This window comes from Egretta garzetta, unplaced genomic scaffold (genome assembly GCF_000687185.1).
Source record: "Egretta garzetta isolate BGI_Z169 unplaced genomic scaffold, ASM68718v1 scaffold79, whole genome shotgun sequence".
NCBI lineage: Eukaryota > Metazoa > Chordata > Aves > Pelecaniformes > Ardeidae > Egretta > Egretta garzetta.
In genome coordinates, this window is record NW_009260791.1 from 4794472 (window position 1) to 4809867 (window position 15396).

The 15396-nt window shown below is 38.2% G+C and overlaps 1 protein-coding gene and 1 long non-coding RNA gene across 4 annotated transcripts in view; both read right to left on the reverse strand.

Annotated features, from left to right (window-relative positions):
• Nucleotides 1-15396, reverse strand: part of MIPOL1 (mirror-image polydactyly 1) — a 183950-nt gene that overhangs the window by 134260 nt on the left and 34294 nt on the right. For all 3 annotated transcript variants that reach the window (XM_035902022.1, XM_035902021.1, XM_009646682.2), the window contains 3 exons: nt 4625-4811; nt 1803-1938; nt 712-817 (listed from right to left, as the gene is read on the reverse strand). In XM_035902022.1, coding sequence (XP_035757915.1) covers nt 712-817; nt 1803-1938; nt 4625-4811 — 429 coding nt within the window. The remainder of the gene's footprint in view (nt 1-711; nt 818-1802; nt 1939-4624; nt 4812-15396) is intronic.
• Nucleotides 5344-10606, reverse strand: LOC118453083. Its single transcript, XR_004842998.1, has 3 exons — nt 10419-10606; nt 9308-9397; nt 5344-8754 (listed from the first exon to the last, which is right to left on the reverse strand). It is a non-coding gene; the product is annotated as an uncharacterized LOC118453083 (long non-coding RNA).

Here is a 15396-nt window from a genome sequence, read left to right on the forward strand (position 1 = left end):
GGGTACACTGTACACACAGTCACTTCTCACTAATAAAAATACTCAGCTTCATTACTTTACAAATCTCCAAAATCACAGAATACAAACTGTCTCCATTCTTGTATGTCTACCGAAAGAACAATTAACAACAAACATAAGCACGCATTCACTTTCACCTTTAACCTTAAAACCTTTTCATGTTGGGAATTTGTATAAACTTCATTCACTGGAGACATACCATCATCAGACAAAAATTCATTAACTATCAAAAGAACAGATTTTTCAAGAAAAGTGCAGGTCTCCAGTTGAGGTGAATGTGCGACTATCTTCATACACGGGGAGGGGGTAGTATTGCTCTGAACGAGCTAAAACAATAAGTGGTATTTGAACTGCTGGTTGAAAGGTAGAGGCACTGGTAATCATTATTTCCCCTTGTTTGTTCAGGACCTTCCAACAAAACAAACAACCTTTTTGTGATTGGATTGACATGGTGTTAACAATGCATTTAATGCCCAAATCAGTATGAATACAGGTAAAGCTCCTGCTAATACCAGTACCAGGATGTTAAAGCCACCTATTTTCTAAGCAACTCTAAACAGCCACACATAAAAAAAAAAGTCAAATCTTCCCTCCTTTAGCAAATAAAGCTAACATTCACTAGGCCACGTCATATAGCAACCGTGGGTACTGTATGAGCCATACAGCCATCTGTTAAACGCTTGCCTACTGTACCTGCAATCTTTTCTGCAATCTTAGCTTCTGTAGCTCTCTCTTGCAGGTCTAAGTCCAGTTTTATTGTCTTCAGCTCCTTGTCCTTTTCAGACAGCTTATCCTGAAGCTGAATTGAACAAATGGACAGTAAGATTCTTATCTAGCTGAAACAGTCAAACAGCTCTTTTAACCACCAGAAAATTTTAAATAATAGTTTCTTACCCCCAAAATACAAACACCAAGAAATACAACAGAAGTTCAATTAATGATATTTATTTATTTCAAGGACAACTGTTAAAAATATATTTTTTATCATCTGCCCTATCTTGCTCTACAAGACAAGCAACAATGTGTGTGCCATAATTTTATTTGGGATTCCCTTCTTCAGGTATCACCACCTGTGGTCCTTCTCACTAAGGAAAAGTTCAGAACTACATGGAATTATAATGCAGGTGGTGTCTGCAGGAATAGCCTGTTTCCTACCAAGAGTACTGACATCACAGCCTGAAGAGACCGTGACGTAAATGCATTATTTTTCATGTGGATTGCCAGATAGAAAACTGATACTCTTTTACACATTGAGGCCTTTCTTTTAACTGGGAATTCACAGAATCTGTTTTTGGATGGAAATATGAGCTTGCCATTGAATATTCAATGACACTTCACGGACAGACTATAGACTTAGTTGTTGGTTAGGCACACACAACTGCTACTGACACTAGAAGCAATGTAGTGTGCAAGTAGGATGGAATTTTCTTCCCCTCAACAAAGAGAAGGTATTGGCACATTCATCATCTGGACCACATGTACAGAAGCATGAACTCCAGATTCTATTAACGAAACCGTTGCCTTGGTTTTGGTCCTCCTTGGGTTCCATTCATGATGCGAGAACCTATGTCACTGATTGAAAAGGTCAAAGGGTAGGATGAAAGATTTTTTTAATTCCAGAGCAGCAGTTGTTAAGCAGATACTAAGAATCCAGAATGACAAGAAAGCTATTGATTGGTGCACTAAAATAAATAACAAAACTAAATTAGGAACAGTTGAAAATGTATGTTTTGTAAGACAACCATAAAAGAGCAAATACTGTGATCTGAATATCTCAATTGTACCTTTTTATTTTTGGCTCTCAGAGTGTCCAATTCTTTTAAAAGGAATGCAGTTTCTGTTTTTCCACCTAAATCTGCAGGATCCCTCCGTGAGGATATAAATTCAGGGAGCACCCTGTTAGCCTTTCTTTGTACAGTGCTGTATTTAGAAGAGAAAAAAAAGAAAAATAATACAAAACCAGTTTCCTCCCCCCCCCAAACCAAATACACAAAAATAAATTATCAAAATTTGTTAACCATTGCAAATGCATTAAATAGCCAGTAAAAGGGATGTCCTTGTAGAAAGGATGTCCTTCTAACACTTCTTAAATCTGTAATTATGAAAAAAAAAAAGTCTGTAAATCTGGAATAGTAAATAAATATACTACAGTGCTAAGGCATAATACAGATGAATATAAATTGGCTATGAAGCCTATAAACATAAAATGCTTACAGGAAGCAAATATTAAAAACCTGTGCTTAACATGGCGTGACAAAGTAATGAAATATTTGGAGATCAAATTGATGCTTAGGTTAAAAGAAACCAAACTCTTCGGCAGGATGGACAATTCCATATGAAGTGAAATGAAAATATCCAGAAGACAAGATCTAGGAGCTCATCTTGCAGAAATCCATAAAATGATGGCTTCACTTTAAATATTATAACTGACAACATGAATTCCATACTGTATAGCACTCACAGAGTTTTAAGATAACTTACTTAGCCATAGACAGGAAAAAATAAGACAAGATTCAATGGCCACAAAAATTCTGCCTCAAGGTAAGACTTATAAAACTCCTTGGCTATCCAGATACTCACAGATAACTCCGATCTCACTTGTAAGATGGCAGCAAAATCAGAAGATGAACGGATTAGAAGGGGTATTAGCAAATATTTTTAACATTCACTACCCTTAAGCATTTTCTGTTTATTGGCTTCATAGCCAATGAGTCATAAGAAGTAGCCACAGAAAAGCCATACATTTTGAACTCCTGCTTCGACTGTACACATTACTTTCATTATGTGTAATTCACATCCCAGAAAGAAAAGGAAAGGTATCTGTTGCTCCAAAGAGTCATTCTCTTGGGTAGACAGTTATTTGTACTTAACTACCCATTTCTTCACCTGCTTCTACTGGATTTGTTTTCTCTATGGTTCTTTAAGAAGGAAGTTAAAATCCATAGTCTGCAATTAAACTACAGTGCAACCTAAAGCACATCAAGTGTAGACAGCAGGGAGATTCACATTAAAAAAGTACTTACTTAATGTAATACAGTGTATATACGGGGTGGAAGAGTGCTTAAACTGCTTGTCTTCACTTTCAAGATTTTTCAAAGCCTATTTCATATTTGCTCTGTCCACCAAATTTAATTTAGTGTTGTTTTGGACTGCAAGTGATCTGTGCCTCTGGATACTATTGCCCAGACATTAGAAAACTCAAACTTTTTTTGTGCATTTTCCATGTCCAGAAGATGCTTCTCATTTACAAGTTTGAATATACCTCATCATCACCTTTCAATCCCTTAAATGTTTTCTTCCTGGTGTCGAAAACAAAACTTGACATGTTACACTGATGGTACATAAAGACCATCGTATACAGTGCAAATCAACACTGACTCAACATTTCCCGGGTCGTTCGATATTAAGATATTTTCTCATCTTATATTCTAATTGCAATCTACCTGGGGAAGGACAGATTTTGTACAGTTCATGTAGTATCTACCACAATAAGGTTTTGGCCTGTAGCTTTAAGATCCTACATGCAATGTATTTCCAGATGAGATGGCTGAAAATGCTGACTGCTGTGGGAAGTTAATCTCAGTGTCCAAGACCAGCCTGACTTCCAGTGTGAGTGGCGCTGGCGAAGGGTAGGAGCAACAACCTTTGGCTAACTTTGCGCTGGGCTGTACTTGCGCATTCAGGATTATATTTGGCTTTTAGTGCAAGATGCATTGCCCTAATACCAAAAAGGCAACAAGCCAGATGGAAAAGCACTATGAACCATTTTTGGTCCAATGGATCACCACTAGATTGTGCTAAAGATAACAAAACCAGGTATAGAATCTGCCAAACAGTATATTTTTCAAAAGTACATCATAGGGCTCTGCAGCCTTGACCCCATTTTCAAAAGCAACTCTGTCACTCTCAGCTAAGACTTGAGTTTCAGAATTACTAAGCCACTCAAAACTGGTAGCCTGTTCCCTAGTCAGCTGGATATACCTTTATATTTTATGTCACATAGAGCATGAGTGTATATGTTTCTTAAGACTGCAGCTCAGTATGGAAATCAATGACTATAAATGACCAAAATTAGCAACAGAATAAAATCTTCAGTTTGTACTACACTTTTCAACCATATTTACCCTTCTCCAGAGTCCTGTCACAGACTGCCTACAAGGTAGTACAGCTCCTCATCTTTACTCTTCCAACTTCATCCAGACTTATTCCTCCTTTATTCCTGCTTCCTACTCCCTCATCATACTTAGGGTACACCGTAATGCTTGTGTAAGGCCACAGATACTATTAGACTTTTAGATCATCTTTTCTAATTCTGTTCAGTATGCATTTTTAAAATTCTCTAGAGAGATCACAATCATTGAAATACCCGCAGTGTGTCACATAAGCCATTACCATGATCGTATTTTCTACCCATGCTAGAGGACACAGTGGTGAAATGCCGCATGCCACAAGGAAAGAAGGGCAGATATGATGAGTCTAAGTAGTAACAAACTGACTTGCTGATTCTCAGGTGGGAGGTAAACTTCTCTATCCAAAAATCTGTATGTATACTGTCTATAACTTGAATCCAGAAAAAAAATGCATGTAGGGATAGTTGGTTTTTTACCTTGATTCTTCAGGACTGGAATTACAATCACTTGAGGCTCCTCTTCTTTGACTGGTTACTGACAAATCTGAAAGCTTCAGTGCTTCAGCTTCTGCCTGGATGAAAAATTCTGGGTTTTTTTGAGAATTCTGATGAAACTGAAACTCAACACAAAAGTCGTCTTTTTTCTCTTCCAGGATGTCTGTTTCTAATTGCAAATAGAAGCGAACAAATTTTTATTTCATTTGGAGAAGCAGCACAAACTTGAGAATTCTCATTTGAAAATGACTTTCTATATTCTTATTTATAGCAGCAAGGAGAAAGTACTCTAGTTTCGGATTCGCAGCTTACTCATCCCACTAAGGAGCGAAAGCTATGTAACCTAGAGCATGGGTGTAGGAGTTACCAACCTATTTACTGTATTTTTCTTATGGAAACCTGAAAAATTAGTCACCATTTCCCACAATCCCTCTTCCCCTTAAATGACTGCTTAAAATAATGCTAACCCTAGGAAATTACCTACCTATCTTTTGTAAAAATCAGCTCTACCCTAGTGAGACATGATGAATTTCTACTGTAGACAGGTAAATTTGCAGGTTGTGAATACTCTTACTTGTATTCAGGTCTTTTTCAAATCCTAGACAGGTAAATTTGCAGGTTGTGAACCATACTCTTACTTGTATTCAGGTCTTTTTCAAATCCATTTTGGCTGCAAGAGGAGTATCAGCAAGCTGTAATTAGCAACAACAAATTTAAGGCCCCATTATTCACTCTTGGATAGTGCAAGGTACAGGTTCATACAACTAAAGAACTTGAAGAATGCAAAGCACAAATTGTGCCAAAGGGAAAAATTATCTGATTAAAATGTTGAGTGTGATAGTTCTCTTAAGCTTGGCTACTAGATATTTTTAGGACATATTTCTGATATCAAGGTATTTAAATGAAAGAAAGATCTACATACCATGAATGTTCTTTCATAAAGTAAGAACAAGTAAGTTTTAATTATAGAGGAGGAAGAAACCTAAAAAAGCTGCAAATAGAAAAAAGTGCATATATTCTTCATTCTTTCATTTATATTAGTAGAGAACAAACACTGGAGTTTTTGCTCATTTAATAAAGATAGCATTACCAAACATTTTGGATAAATTACATGGTATACCTTCTTTGTTCCAACTTATTAGTTCTCCTCAAAAATAATAAGAAACTGTCTACACAGTTGCAGTCACCTACAAATAACCTGAAAATACACATCAACTAGTATCAAGGTGTCATGCTGCATGTAAGACAAAAGCACAGATTCCAAGTCAAAAATACTGAAGATTCTCCCTAAAGTCTGTTGTAAGATTGCTCTTTTCTTGAAGAAGGAAAGACACAGCCACTGGCACAGGAAACATCCCGAGGGCACAGAGAAATGACTTGTGGATTGGCTGGAGGCAGTTCAATAAGTTCCCATCCAAAGCTATGTGTTACTACCTTGAAGAAAAAGTTGTTGTACCCACTGCTGATCTATATTCTCCTTACCTACTTCCGCACAAATCCACTTGAATCCACTCTCACCATTCCTCTAAACTACAACCATGGATTTTTGTACTAGAGGAACAGCAGTCAACAGCTTACCAGAATCTCTTTCCGAGCAATAATAAACACGTGGGGACTGTAACTTGATAAAACATTCGTTAACAAGAATAACCTAACACTACTTTCCATATTGTAATTGAAATGTGTTCCCCAGATCATTTCACAGCTAATGCAGAGACTGAACACAGCCACGCAGATTCTTTGAGCAAGTGTATGCTGTTGTTCACTGGCTCGAAATCCTGCAGGTTTTTGAGCAGAGATTTCCTTTTAAGTGTTGTTACATTTTAAAACTGGATTCAATGTCTTGCTCCTCCTTACAGTAAGTAGCAAGAATCTCTAAAGTAACAGGCATTAAACAATTCCCTACATATACTTTAAGAACCTGCACCAATTTAGGAGTGGCAAAACTCTGAATCCTCTCCAGTCAGTACTACCTGAAAACTAACCTAGTCTGAATTTCAGTACTTGCAAAGCTTTTTATAGGGAGGCATACACTTGGCTAAGATGTGTTTCCCATTTGATTTATTTTATAAAGAACTGCCTATCAAGCATCATCCTGTCCAATTCTCCCATTTCAGATGCAGTGATCTGTATATACATATATAGTCACAAATTATGCTCTCACACACGGAAGGGGAAGTGCAACGCTTCACTTGCCATAACTTTTCCTCCCCTTCTTCTCTAGGGCATCAGCATTTTCTATAAGCCATATATATTTGAAGTGCCTCAGGTGAAGTATGATGCATTCTGCGGAAGAATTCAAGCACAACGTATCTGTTGCAATAACCAGTGACTGTATTGCCATGAAACTTTGTTCCTTGTTTAGCATTACTGCACTCTCCTTTGGCCCACACTATTTAAAAGAGTTAGAGAAAAAAAAAAAAAGAGCCCAAAACACTTCTTACTCCAGAATGCTCGTAGATGATGGTAGCTGCCACAGTTACACTGGGGCAAATCAAAAAAGGAATTCTATCCCTTTCACACGAGAGTAACCAACTGAAAAAGATTTTCTTCTTTTCACAGTTCCTGGTTTTTTCAAACTTGCTGCTTTTAGTGCCAGGACTTTAAAAGAGTTCACAGAATTGCTGCAGTTGGAAGAGACCACTGGAGATCATCTAGTACTAGACCTCTTCTCAAGCAGGGTCACCTAGAGCAGGCTGCCCTGGACTATGTCCAGATGGCTTTTGAATAGCTCCACAAGCAACAACTTAAACAACCTCTCTGGGCAGCCTGTGCCAGTGTTTGATCACCCTCATAGTAATAAATTGTTTCCTTGTATTCAGATGGAATTTAATGGGCTTTAATTTGTGCTCATTGACTCGTCCTGTCAATGGATAAGATCCACTCCCCCAAGCCTTCCCTTCTGGAGACTCAGTCTCAGCTCTCAGCCACTCCTCATACATAAGATGCTCCAGTCCCTTTGTGGTTTTTTGCTGGACTTGCTCCAATGTGTTCGTCTCTTTCTTGTACGAGGGAGCTCTGAACTGGACTTGACACTCGCCACTGGATGTGACCTCACCAGTGCTAAACAGAGAGGATGGATCACCTCCCTCCATCTGCTGGCAACGCTCTTCATAATGCAGCTCAGAATTCTGTTGGCCATGCTTGCCATGAGAGCACATTGCTTGCTTACGCTCAACTTGCTGTCCACTAGGATCCTGATCCCTTTCTGCAGAGCTGCTTTCTAGCCAGTTGGCACTCAGCATGTACAGTTATATGGGATTATTCCTGCCCAAGTGCAGGGCTTCCCATTAATGAAGTTCCTCTCTGCCCAATTCTCCAGCCTGTCAAGGTGCCTCTGAATTTCAGCATAACCCTCCGGTGTATGAACTACTCCACACAGTTTTGTATCATTAGCAAACTTGCTGAGGGTATACTCTGCTCCATCATCCAGATCATTAGTGAAGCCATTGAAGAGGATTGGATCAATTTTTGACTCTGGGAGTGGACCACCAGTGACTTGCCTCCTACTGGAATTTGTGCAACTGATCACCACCCCCTGGGCACAGACATTCAGCCAATTCTCAGCTGACCTCAGTTTACTTATTTAACCCATACTTTGCTTCTCTATTAGGACATCATGGGGGACAGAGTCCAAAGCCTTACCAAAGTCAAGGAAAACAACATCCTGCTTGACCCATGCTTGACTTCCTGCTTGTCAGAATAGGCTATTTTTGAGCTTGGATGAGGTGATCCTTGAATATCAGCCAGCTCTCTTGGATCCCTCTTCTCTCCATGTCTCTATCCCATGGGATTATTCCAAGTAGCTCTCTGAAGAGGCCAAACTCCTTCTGAAGTCCACAGCTGATGTCCCGCTCCCTCCTCTCAGGATCCTGAACTCCACCACCTCATGGTAACTGCAGCCAAGGCTGCCCCTGACTTTGATGCCTACAACCAGTCCTTCTTTGCTTGTATCATGGCCAGCAAAGCACCTCTCCTTGTTGGCACCTCAGTCAGTTGGGTCAGGAAGTTGTCATCAATGGACTCCAGAAATCTCCTAGATCACTTGTGCCCTGCTGTTGTCCTTCCAGCAGATTATCTGCATCATTGTAGTCCCCCACAAGGACCAGGACCTGTGAACATTAGGCTTATTGCACTTCTCTGAAGGCGGCCTCATCTACTTCACCCAGTTCTCCTCCATGCCCCTCCCTTGCTGACAGGATCAAGAATAACACCACCTGGGTCTCCACACCCTTGACCATCACCCCCAGAGCCATATAGTCATATGTAATACTTCCCAGGTCACTTCAACAGTATCTCTGGTGCCTATATGGAAGAGTAGCAGATGGTAACAGAGGATCAGATGAGCCTCAGCTGCTTCTCTATAACTTCCTGAATATAAGCTCCCAAGAAGCAGCAAAGCTCTCTAGATGACAGGTCAAGTCAGCCAACAGGTTTTTTTAAATTTTTTTTTTAAAAAAACTGAATGAAGTAAACATGTCTGCATGATAAGGTAAACATCTGCATTAGCAGCTGAACTTCAGGCTAAATCCTTAGGCCATGTCAAAGTATGGATTTTTATGCCTTCAACTGTAAGTTACAGCAGCTTGAAAAAAAGAATTTAGAATGGAACTAGACCTGTATTGGCATTTATTAATGCTAATGCTCTTTCTTTAAGCGACTTACATTTGCAGCACACCTTTTCATCCAGATTCAATTCCCTCAAGCACATGGGTAAGACTAAGCAGCATCACAGCAGGCTTGTAAGTGGTATTCCTAGAAACATCAGATGAAACACAGGATCTGGGTTTTTTCCCTACTGGCTTTGTAAGAGAGAAAATGATGGCAGCTTCCTCCATTCAGAATTGGAAGCACTCTGCCAAAGGTTAGAGGTTTTTACTTGTTTAACAAAGCTGTAATGCATTTTTTTTTTTTTGTCAACATGCTGAATCTGTCAGTAGAATGCTTTGGGGAAGACATTTTGGACACTGTCAGATCAATGAGCATAGTGATTTTTAAATTTTTCAACCCACTTTATTCTCCATATAGCCCATGATCCCCACCCCAAGTAATTTAGACCATGGTACATGGTAGCTTCTTGTCTTGCTGTTAAACTAAGTAGCAATATTAATCAATGCACTTCAGTGCTTTTCCTCATGCCTCCTGCAAATTGTATTGTGCACTAATTACCAATGCTGCAGAGACACACTGGGGACTAAGTAGCATTTGCAATAATCAGGCTGCACAAGGAACATCAGAGAAAGGGTAAACCAGCCTTGCAAGCTTTTGAAAAAATGCTGTAGTTTTCATTAAGTGGTATCACCACCATCGATTCTGTTTTTTGAGTATACTAAACAACTTATTTTCTATATAAAATAGAACAAGTTCAGTAGTCCAGATTAATATTTCACTATAGGGAGAAGCTGAACAGCTGATCTGTATGTATTTATCTTGAACCAATAGCTTGTTCACATTGAGGGAAAGAAAGGCAAATGTTAGGAAGAAGGAATATAAAGACACTAGAATTAAAGCTGGGAATTGTGAGGGATGTAAGGGGAAGATAATGCTGTCATGGCTTGAAATAGTAAAGGCAGAACAGAATTCAATGTTGTTAAGCTGGGAGTGGTTAAAAAGTCAAGTAAAAACATTGATCCTAACACATTCTGCAGGCAGCCACTATTTCTCATAGCTTTTTCTTAGAAGTGGGGGAAAACACAGCATTAGAGAATCCTATACCGACAATGATAATAAGGAAAGAACTGCTGAAGATGTAAGTGCACAGAAGGTGCAGATTCACCTGGAAGGCTAAGGAGGCAGTAGCTTCCCTTGCACACCACTCAGCATATTCAGCAGCCCCATCATCCAGCATCCACCTCCTTCCCCCTGTTTGCACTCTTTCAGCACCCCACATGCCAAACCACGCTGATCAGCTCGGAGGTTTGCAGTGGATCTCCAAGGAATAAAAATAAAGGGAAACAAACAAAAACCAATGGAACACGCACACAACACTGCAAAATACATGGCTGGCTACAGACCCACCTGCAGATGATTATGGGGACATTGGAAGCCCTTGTTGGTGCTCCAAACCAATTTCAAGTGTAATAGTACTTACCACTTGCTACCGATAGCTTCCTAGTATTTGTTTTAAGCAGGTCTGTAGCACAGACAATGCATGTCCTCATCTGCCTGCAAAAGACTGTGTGAGTGAACCTCTAGAGGGATGCCAGTAAGAGGCAGAATAGGAAAAAGAGCAAAACCAGGAAGGAAGAGAACGAGCCGTATACACTCTGGGAGCATGAGCAAAGCTGACTGCAAACTCAGTAGCTTATTCTTCCTATGTGACACTGTCAGATTAAAAATATTTGAAAAAAATGCAGAACAAAACATTGTGCTACACTTGAGGAACTAACTGCAACCTCAACTACTAAAAGTCCCCAAAAATTCAGTAATTGACAAACTCTCATTTACTGTTAATCATGTGGGGTTTTTTTTCCTTAGTCTAAACAACAATGCAGCTTCAATTTCTGTGGTGGATTTTTTATTTTTTTTTTTTTTGGTATTTGTACAATACCAAAATCCTTGAATTTCAAACCCCAAGAGGGAATATTCACCAACAAAACTATCAAAGCAAAGAACCACCCTATACCAAACTAACCTATTCCCACTGGAACAAAAGGACACACTTACTACAGTTTAAAAAGGCTTGCTCTTGCCCCTAACCTGCAAACCACACGTCTACCTCAGCTTGCTGCAATAACTGTCAAGTGTGTAAGAGCAGTACTCGAGAACTTCACTTTTTCATTTTCACTAGATTAATTGCTTTTCTTTATTATTGACTTTCAAATTGTCTAGATTTTTTGTACATTAATAATATTACAAACATTTTTGAAAAGATACTTTTTGGGCATGTGTGTATGACAAGGCATGCACACCTGCAAGTGTTGTAACAAGCTGCTAGGACAAGCCAGTTGCTGCATTAATAGAAGTCAATTTCCAATATTTTCATGCAAAAAAATGGATTATGGAACTGTCTTAAGCTGCATTAATCTAATGCCACTGGACTTGAGTTTTTACATATATATAATAAATAAATAGAAATTAAATATTAAGTCTAACTGAAAACTTGAACCTGATAGCCACCAACTTTTCAAGCTATGCAAATGAAATTAGTACTATGGCGGAATATTCCTTCATGAGCTGAAAATGATGAGTCAGCCTTTTTGTCAAAGACAAACATTCATTCACTCAGCTGCATAACTACTGGAACTTCTACCAAACAGAATGACTGTGAAAGACTCAGATTGCTCAACAGTTCACCCCTTACTGAATGATTAAAAGGCATAAATCCTGAAAATGAAGGGGAAGCCAAAATTAAAGGATTTTACAGGCATAAATATGCAAAGAAAGAAAATGAGGCTGGTGAAAGAAATCTGATCCTATTGCCTGGCATAAGTGGAAAGAAAAGAGTTGGTTTAGGTTTGATGCTTTTTCAGAATGCCTGTCATTTCTTTTCTCATTCATATTTGAGTTGACACAGATGCAACATACATGATTTACATGCCTATCTCAAAGGGTGTTCATTACTTTTGACTTTTCCCTCACTATTTTATCTTTCCCATAATCTGTGAACAAATTTTCAGAGTTAATCCCAAGAAAAGATGTTGTACTTAATTTTCAATAATAAAGTAATTTCTGTTTCCAGAAAACAATTACAACAGTGCAGTACAAAAAGTACAAGGTCAATATACATTTTCTCCAAAACAAACAAAAAAAAGCGCAGCTTTACTTATCTTTGTACTTACTACAGATTTACTTATGTTAGCAATTATTTAGGCCCCTTCAATGCAGTGTAGTATACTGAGAACCAATAACCCACAGCAAACAGTTGTCCCTTCATGACAAACTATTTCTATCGTTTAAAGAAAACTGGGCAAACTTTAAGACAATTATTCAGTAGGTCGGACTCTAAGATCTCACTAAATCATTTCTGTAGCACAGCAGAATGGCAGCCACAGGAACCTGTTAGGAAGGGAAGACTGAGCTTGGAGTAGTCTTATAATACAAGGCTAATTCCTTTTATTTCTCAGTGCTGTGCCCAGGCAAAACACCACATATAACCAGCCAAGCCCTTGGCAGTAACGAAGAGGAAATCACCACGTAGATGCATTGCATGCTCAGTGCCCCAGTGATATATAACTGTGGGCCCCACTGAGAGCACCATGGGTCAATTCAGAAGAATGAGGAGTATAAACTTATTTTTAAGTAACTCTTACTCGAAAAGATCCCAGATTTTATACTGAAATAGGATATCTGCTCTTATTTTAAGAAACGAACGACATAGGTTCACCAAAATAAGCCTTGAAAACATTTTCTGGAAACTCTCACAGGTATTTTATAAGGGATACATAAGCACTGTGATAGTAATTTTAAAGCCATCAAGACAGTAATGAAGTAACTGGATGGAGGTCATTGAGCAAGTCATGGCAGAAGTAAAACTGCAGAAGTCCAAGGCACTGTGTCTTGGAGCCTGTGCTACCTCCCTGGTGACTCTTTCTACTCCTGTTCCCTCCTCAGAGACCTCAAATTCTTCTCTCTTCTGTCAGAGAGGCTTTAGAAAATCATTTCAATTAGACTTCAAGAAAAAAAATACCATTTTTACTTATGAATGATAAAGTAACATTTGCACAAACAAAAAATTAAGAGACATTTCAAATAACTGTATTGGTATCCTTCTACACCCATAATTTAATAATAATCATCATTTTAATTCAGATGACAGTATTTCTGTATTAGAAGACAGATGTGCAGTGTACAGTATACACAAACTTCCTGTAATAATAACGAAAAATAATAGAATAAAATAACTTTTTTTATATTGACTATCCTAATACAGAAAACTTCCAAACAATTAAAACTGTTTTAGAAGTCAGTCAGGTTAACAGAACAATACACTTCAATTCTCAGTCTCTGGCTACAGCTAAGAATTTAAGCTGTCCAAAATTATGATCAACGAGAACCACATATTCTTATTACTGGAACATCACTGAGAAAGTTCTCTGCAAATGAAGTAAGAATAACCCAAGTTATATTTTGCATCAATGTCTTAGTTTGCTCTCTATCCCATCATGCATAGACACACAAAAAAAGAGGCTTGAAAATATTTCATCTGCTAAAATTCAGACAAAACTCAGAAGTTTAATGGTTCATTTTTTTATTCCTTAAAGGAATCTAAAGAGAACAGTGAATTCATTCTGTGTTAGCCATTTAAGCGAGGGGACATATGTGTTACTTTGAATGCTCCTTTATTCACCTGTACTTGTGTGGAACCCTGGCAACACCGTTCATAAAGAAATAAATTGAGAAGGAGATTAAGAACAGTTGGAGTTATTCTGGCAAAGGCAATTTTTTACAATTCTCTGAGGATTCCGATTATTTTAGTAATGATATTTCCCTTGTCTGTCTCTCTCACTAAGTCTTTTGCCCTCCTATTTTGCATCTAAACAGCAATTGTGTACAAACTGGTGAATATTTAAAATAGAAAAATGCGTCTAAATCCTTAAAATATGCAGCCAATCATTATTTTGGTATTCTCTGCAGTTAATCGTGATGCATTTATTAATGTGTAAATATCAGACATTTCCTTTGGCATTCCACTCTCTGTTTTCAATTCATTAACATATTGTTATTTTAAAATATTAGTCTCTGAGAAGACCCCAGATTTTCATTGGATTGGTCTCACACTTGAAAAAGCATTTTTATATTCCGATTGCATCAAAACAGCAGAATCTCTAGGCAGATACTAAGTGGGATTCACTGAAACACAATGTTAGTTCTAATGGATGGATGATTGTGTTTGGTCTTTTGAAACTTTGAAGTATAGGTAAGTCTTGATCACACAAATTAATAAATCCTAAAGCTGGAGTTAACAATAACCATTACACCCAAATTCTGCAGCTTAGCCCAGCCAATTTTTCAAAAGGTCAGGTTGTGAACTGGAGAAGATCAGGGAGGTCCACCGCATAGCTTTGTTGCCAGGCATCTCTCGTCTGGATTGTTGCAGGCATTTATTAGTATTCGTCAGCAGACTCAACAAAGCAAACAAGAAATTCAAGCACGAATAATAAAATGAAATGCTGCTATATAACCCTTTGTCATTCAGCAAATATGGGACTTTTTAGCTACATTGTTCCTAAACCTGGGTTACTACTTTAATTTTTCTCCACAGTGCTGACTGAATGAGTATGCATGTGTGTTAAATGCAGAGCTCCCTTAACAACTGCAGGACTGCCATTTAATCTGTTGGTAGATGGACCATTTCCTGTGGGAACTCTAGCTATGATTTCCAGATCCACCAAATAAATCTCAGATTAAGATTCCAAATGAAACCTGCCTTTGGCAGATAAAAAATGTCAAGATGGATATAAACAGTAAAATTATAAATTATCTAGGTGTTGCACGATGACTTGATGTGCGTTTTTTGTTTACACTTTCCCCGATATCACAACTATACAAGGCATTCATCAAATGTCACACTTTCATAATATTGGAGGCATCATTAAAACTGTTTGGCTAAGGACCTTGAAGTGTTTAAGCAGTAGCTCAAAAGTATATTTGTGCAAAGTAGAAGAATAAATTTACATATCAGCAGCAGCTCATAAGGGATGGGTAAATATTCTGTTTATCTCTCATTGTAATTCAGGTTAGTTTAAATACAGGGTTTCAGGATATCATTACAGCCTATATGGAGTTATTACATAATTTCCAAACATAGTGTC